The 7,114-nt window shown below is 35.6% G+C and overlaps 1 protein-coding gene across 2 annotated transcripts; it reads left to right on the forward strand.

Moving 5' to 3' along the window:
• Nucleotides 1-203: 203 nt before the first annotated feature.
• SK13 (shaggy-like kinase 13) lies at nt 204-3,989 on the forward strand. 2 transcript variants are annotated; one of them, XM_086239274.1, is made up of 13 exons: nt 204-430; nt 566-751; nt 880-972; nt 1,541-1,600; nt 1,726-1,998; nt 2,268-2,342; nt 2,435-2,491; nt 2,731-2,871; nt 2,981-3,031; nt 3,116-3,211; nt 3,307-3,390; nt 3,473-3,575; nt 3,681-3,989. In XM_086239274.1, the coding sequence occupies exons 2-13, from the start codon at nt 638-640 to the stop codon at nt 3,761-3,763; spliced, it is 1,230 nt and encodes a 409-aa protein (XP_086095400.1). In that variant the 5' UTR covers nt 204-430; nt 566-637; the 3' UTR covers nt 3,764-3,989. The 2 variants fall into 2 exon arrangements, with proteins under 2 accessions (XP_086095400.1, XP_086095401.1); XM_086239275.1 differs by having other exon boundaries at nt 204-411.
• The last annotated feature ends 3,125 nt before the right edge of the window (nt 3,990-7,114 follow it).

Below are 7,114 nucleotides of genomic sequence, written 5' to 3' on the forward strand. Positions count from 1 at the left end.
GCTGGGAATTTGCAGGCTTGCAGATGTCAATGGCCCAAGCCACATCATGTCAAAACTTTGACGTAAGCATTTCAAACCATCCAACTCAGTGCCACGTATACAACGACATGGACATCAACTAACTCTTAACTAAATTTGATAAAACGGGTTGGGTCCCGCTCTGTTTGCTCAGAATCAGAAAGACAGAGTATCCAAAGGGTCTCACTTAGTCAAACTCGCAAGAAACGTCTCTGAAACTGCGAACAAGACTAAACTCTCCTCTCCTCTCTCTCTCTCTCTCCCTCTCCCTCTTTTCACTTTTTTATTTACATTTTCTTTTGCAAGAAAATCGTTAGGGTTTCCCTCTCTCTCTTTCTCTCAACTCTGAAGTTGTTCGGATCGACGAGCTTGCAGAATGTGAAGGACTTGCAGGTTACAGCTAGCTTCACAGGTTTTGTTTTAGAGCTATGTTTTTTCTTGCATTTTCTGGGAAACCAAAAGGACCATGTGGGTTTTTTCTTCTATATACTAGAAAATGTATATTTCATTTGTTTCTGATCTATATATTATATATTTTCAAATCCAGGCTATATAAAGCTCAGTAGCTCCATAGAAATTGCAAAAGTGAACATCTGGGTTGTTATATAGTACAAGATAGATGGCTTCAGCTGGTCCAGTACCTGCTTCGACTGTTGAAAATCCTAGTGGAAACACAAGGTTTGCTGATAAGCTCCCCGAGGAAATTAATGAAATGAAGATCAAAGATGAAAAGGTTGTCTTCTCTTAAACTTTTGGTTGACTTGAACTTGAATCATGAATTGTATTTGTATATATTTTATCAAAAAAATTCTTTTTTATATGTCAGTTCATTATTGTTGACAAGTTTTGTTCTTTCGATAGGAAATCGAAGCAGCTGTGGTGGATGGGAATGGAACTGAAACTGGCCACATTATTGTAACTACGATTGGTGGTCGAAATGGTCAGCCTAAACAGGTGCATTTTGCTAAGTTTAATTTGTAATCATAGTTTAATTACTTCTTGTTAAGATGTGGGATGAAGGAAAAGATAAATTAAATTCTTTTATTATATGAACCATTCAGATTTAGAAAAAAAAATGGAAAAAATATCATGAATGTTTTATTCATTTATTTATTTTTTGGGAAGCAAGTTATAGTAGTATATGCTGATGTAGTGGTTTGGTATATACAGAAAACATGTTTACAAAAGCACCCACGTGCATTTTAACTGCAGCTCCCCCTGGCCCAAGTGTTGGACTTTTAGATTAAGCTCAACATATAAATTTTGGGAAGTAGATGTAGTACTATAACATAAAATGAAAGGAGATAAAAGGTCTCACAACTCAGTATTCTGTAATTTGTTTAACCTCAAATAGTGAGTGTTTTGATGTTTGTGCCTTTCAAGTCATGCTACGGTACTTCATCATGCTAGAAGCCTGATCCACTAATAGTGCTAGCTAGTTATTCATAAGTTACACTGTCTTAAGCTATTATTTAACACACTCAAGCTATTAACATTAAATCCTCTCTGATTCATGATGCAGACCATAAGTTATATGGCAGAGCGTGTTGTTGGACAGGGCTCATTTGGTATTGTATTTCAGGTGATGCTTCAATTACAGATTCTAAGCTATTTATGATGAATAATAAATAAAAATCTTTGTGACCTTGAGTATGACATATCACACAATTGACACACTAATTGAAGCCTCAATTATTATATTTGCAGGCTAAGTGCCTAGAAACTGGAGAAATTGTTGCAATCAAGAAGGTTTTGCAGGACAAGAGGTATAAGAACCGTGAGCTGCAAACAATGCGCCTTCTTGACCATCCTAATGTTGTGTCACTCAAACATTGCTTCTTTTCAACCACGGATAAGGATGAGCTCTATCTAAATCTAGTGCTTGAATATGTACCTGAGACTGTTTATCGTGTGTCAAAACACTATAGTAAGGCAAATCAGCGGATGCCTATGATATATGTCAAACTCTATACATATCAGGTTGTTATATTTTTCTTTTGAGTGTCTATAGTTCTGGCTGTACTTGTGATAGCCCACTTTTGATCCTCTTGTTCTAATACAGTCAATTTTGATTCCTATCTTGAACCAAATCTTATTCAACAGGTCTTAGAAACAAAATGAAAATAAGATGTTTACTTGTATGGCAAAGCTGTTGGGGCTTTCAAGAAATATCAATAAATCTTAGATTAAAACAATTAATTACAAGTCCAGTTGGTGACTTTATTTTTCTTGATATTCATTCTTGTCAGATTTGTAGAGCTTTGGCATATATTCATGGAGGCATAGGAGTATGTCACAGGGACATTAAGCCACAGAATCTTTTGGTTTGTACTTGAAATCTCTTCTTCTTTTTTTTCCCTTTTTTTAAAGACATTATATGATGGATGGTATTTACCGCTACAATATGTTGTTTCAGGTCAATCCCCATACTCATCAGGTTAAGCTGTGTGATTTTGGAAGTGCAAAAGTCCTGGTATTCTCTTGTCCCAGTGTCTTCATATCTTAGAGTATAACATTTCTTGGTGATAAAGCAATATATAATGCATGAATGATTGCATAAAACCACACTCCCCTATACAATTTCATCAAGTTCATGCCGATGAAATGTTATGTTTCGACGTATTTTCAGTTGCATGCATGGTCAAGCTCAAGATATGTTTACGTCTTTCTTCCTTGTTCTGGTCTGAACTTTGACATCATCATCCATGACAGGTCAAAGGCGAGCCAAATATCTCATATATTTGTTCTCGTTATTATCGAGCACCTGAACTCATATTTGGGGCAACTGAATACACTACTGCCATTGACATATGGTCTGTGGGTTGTGTTCTTGCAGAACTGCTTCTTGGACAGGTTCTCTATACAGTATAGAAAGTTTTACTTTTTCTCTTATTTTAGCTTTTAGCAGAAAATGAATACACTTTGTTTTTTTTCTTGGTTTTGGCCATCCCCAATTTCTTAGCCTCTCTTCCCAGGTGAAAGTGGAGTTGATCAACTTGTTGAGATTATTAAGGTAATTTTTCTTTGAGCAACTCAAGATCTTGATCAATCAGCTTCTGCAATTTGAACTGAATTAGCGCTTCTTCTCTGTAATTAGGTACTCGGCACACCAACTCGTGAGGAAATCAAATGTATGAACCCAAATTATACAGAATTCAAATTTCCACAAATCAAGGCTCATCCTTGGCACAAAGTGAGTAGCGTCTAGCTTCTTTGCTGACAACTGCTCTTTTTCTCTGATGATTTTGCTTGGTATTTTCATTCTTACACCATCTTCTTTTCATGCAGATATTCCACAAGCGCATGCCCCCAGAAGCAGTAGATCTTGTGTCAAGGCTTCTTCAATATTCTCCAAGTCTAAGGTGTACTGCTGTAAGTGTATATCCTTTTTTCTCCTATATGATTTCCACAGGATGTCTTATATCTGAATCAACTGTAATCGTTATTTTGGCAGCTCGAGGCCTGTGTCCACCCATTTTTTGATCAACTCCGTGATCCTAATACTCGTCTCCCTAACGGGCGCCCTCTGCCTCCTCTCTTCAACTTCAAGCCTCAAGGTTTGTTCATTGTTTATGTCATTGCATATCCATGTACCATGTATACATATATGCTGCTGATAATTTGTGCTTGGAATGATGGTCATTATGATGATGCATGTGCAGAGCTGAAGGGAGCAACTTTTGAGCTTCTGTCCAAGCTGATACCTGAGCATGCCCGGAAGCAATGTGCCTTTCTAGGTGTCTAGATAAGCCACACATCATCGCGAGTTCATGTTAGGTGGTTGTACCATTGTAATGTTTCTCCATGTTTAGTGGAAAAATTAGGGACATATATCCTAGCTATTTGTTTCCTCTGAAATAGTTTCCAACACTTCATTTTTACATTGCACTACCGAAACTCCTGAATATTGATTGCATCGTGTATTACTATGCATTGATGACTTAATAGAATCCCTCTCTCTGCCATGGTTCTATTTTCTTCTCCTTGATGAGGGATAAAAGAGTAATTTCATAAAGAAATTAAGGGTAATTGAGCAATTGTAAGGGTTTAGATAGAACTACCACTTTATTCATGTCATCCCTTTTAATAAAACAGTGAGTGATGTTCGCAGTTTTCAAGGCTTGAACTCTAAGGTGTTGGAAGAGTTGGTTTAAAAGTGTAGTTGTAAATCTAGACACTGAGTTGAAAATTGACCATCTGTGTCAATATTCGCAACATGTATATCAATTAAGATTGATACTAACATTGTCAAATTGTATAAAGCACTAGCTTTTAAGCATGCTAACATCAACCACGTACCCTTAATTATATTTTTTTTGTGTTTTGCGCTTTTCGGTAGAATAATCAAGTATTGTTGAGCATGCCAATGATATATGGGTTTCTGAACCTCAAATCAAATATCTATCCTTAATTTCCTAAGATCAAGATTCAAGAACATGCAACTTCAGGCTAAAAACTTAGGCATACTGTCCATATCATATATATTTATTTGGAATTCCTATAGAGATGAGCTAAGGCACCCAATCCCTACATGTATTGGTGTGGATGGGTCACCCTCTTTAGTGGTTCATTTATTAATTGTGTTGAGACGGGCTCTATTTCAGGATAGAGGCCGTCTAAATCATATATGGATATTAAATTGAGACAAATTAGATTGGGTATTAAATTGAGACATGGATTGAAATTTCAGTAAACGTGAGGAAAACAAAACCCCTTTTTAGTGGATGTCACTTGAATTCCCAAGTTCGTAGGTTGATAGGTTGTCCAGCTAATAACATCCTATTCTTATAAGCATGGATGCTTCTAAATTTATGCATTATGCATACTGTGAATCTAGACTCTCGCCCTTTACAAGAAAAATGTCATGTTGCCAAACTGTGAATTTAGATTTTACCCTGTGCGACTAACACTATACATGAACCCGAAACAACAATTCAAACGTTAGAATGTGGACGGTTTGTCCAGCTACAATTTTGATCATGTTGCTTGCATTAGGTTCAGTTTTGGTTTTACGAGTTATCCAACTATTTGATTTGTTAGTTAATTAATTTCTTTGAATGGAGTATTCTAAGTAGTGCAAGCTTGACAAGAGGAAGATTTCATCCCGATACGAGATTGTTAAAAAGGGAAAACCATATATATTTCGGAACTCATAGGAAATTATTATTTACACTTTAAAATGTATGGTCTATGAGAACAAATCAATTTCATTAAAGTTACATTGTTCTATACAATTTAATAGGGGAATGTTACTAAAAAACAGAGAAATAAGAGGCTTAGGACGAGTTTTTTTATTTTTTATTTTAAATTTAATAATTAAAAATGGGTTATTGGATTTTTTTTTTTACCAATGGAGTTATTGGATATTAAAATGAGTATGAGTAAATAAAAATATATTATTATATTAATCTAAAGTCTCTTATAAAACAATCATTTGTATAAGTTATTCTGTCATTTATTGCTGTTCTATCTACTTTTTTATTTTTATTTTTGTGTATGTCACTTTCCATTTAAAAAAAGGATAAAGAATCTTTCATTCCTACTCTTGAGAGTATGAAATCAACATACTTGCCCATTCCACCACCAACCCATCATCTTTATTTAAGTGGACCCCAGCATTACTGTTTTTATCTGTCACTTAAAATATAATCGAAAAAGAGAAATGCTATTCACATTCTCAGTTTAAATTCAATAAACCAAACAAGCAGTGAGAGGAATAAAAAAGAGAGTGGAAATAGGAGCGGTACCCCCAAATAAGCATTAAAATAACACAAAATTAATTTCCATGACGAATATACAAAATTGAACAAAAATCAAAATATAACAGAGAGAGAAGTATAGAGAGAATTAGTGAGCGAGTAGTTGAAATTTTTTCACATCACAGCGTGTCGTCATACGTTTCTCAAGCGCACCAGGCAGACAGGCAAGCGTCACGTTCCTTCCTTGAGCTCTTCAGCGCTCGCTCGGTTTCCGTTTCCAAGTCCACAGATTCTCTCTCTCTCTCACAGTCTTGCAGTCCAAACAAGTCTCTGTATGTACGCCGAATGCTCTATTTCTCTTTGATTTTCTCAGCCTTATTTCTCTGCATGAAGTAAGCTTTTTTGTTTTCGTTTTTTCTGTAACTTTCTGTAAACGTTTCTCTTTTCAACGGCGTAGCTCTTCGTATTCACCGTACAAAGGGCAGCTCTTACGGTGGTGAAGTGCATTACCGATTAAGCTTCAGGATCAGAGAGGTCGTCGGCATTTTCAGCTTGCGGAGGTGAAATTTTTTGTTTAAAAGAGGTTGTATACTTGTATTTGAGGTCGCGGTTATGAATTGTTTGTAGCTAATTATTTTTCGTCGTGTTTGTTGTTGATTAGGGTTTTTTTAATGAATATGTTAGTGATTAAGAGTTTGCTTATGTACCTAATGTAATGCACTGTTTGGTTGCCGAGGAAAGTTGGACAGTAAAGGATAGAATAGTGGTTTAAGATTGTTTTACTTTCATTATTTGAGGCAAAGAGAACTTGTTAAATTTTCCTCAATTAGAGATTGACAACTTGTTTTTTTCTGTAATCAAATGAGGGGTTTGTGTTTTACATTATAGAGATTGTTTTATAGAGTGTTGGATGTTGAAGAAAAAAGGGGTGGTTAGGGTTTTGTGGATGTTATTGTCAGGCTGACTGTGGAAATTAGAGAGTTTGGGGTTAAAAGGGGTTGATCCATATTGAGATCCAAATGGTTTGACAGTTTATTGTTTAAAGAATGTAAGAAATCGTTATTTTTGATAGGAAAAGAATATAAGAAAATCTGAAAATGTGTTTGGCATGCAAAATGCATTTGTCAACTTGTGACCTTCTGGATGATAGTCTTTGAAATATATGCCACGACCTTCGGCATTCTTGGAAATTATTTTGAAGAGAGCGTTGTTCATATTGGGGTTGGCAATTGATCATGTTGGGTTATTGTTGTGTCATTTCGTGATCCCAAACCGTTTATTAACCCTGTCATGTTCGATTGACCCACATTTATTGCGAACTAGAAATTTAATACTTAGATCCTTTTATTTCTAAACCAAACTTATCACTCATACGCTCCTCGTACAATAAAAATCCA

Source organism: Dryas octopetala, chromosome 4 (genome assembly GCF_963921425.1).
Source record: "Dryas octopetala chromosome 4, drDryOcto1.1, whole genome shotgun sequence".
Lineage (NCBI taxonomy): Eukaryota > Viridiplantae > Streptophyta > Magnoliopsida > Rosales > Rosaceae > Dryas > Dryas octopetala.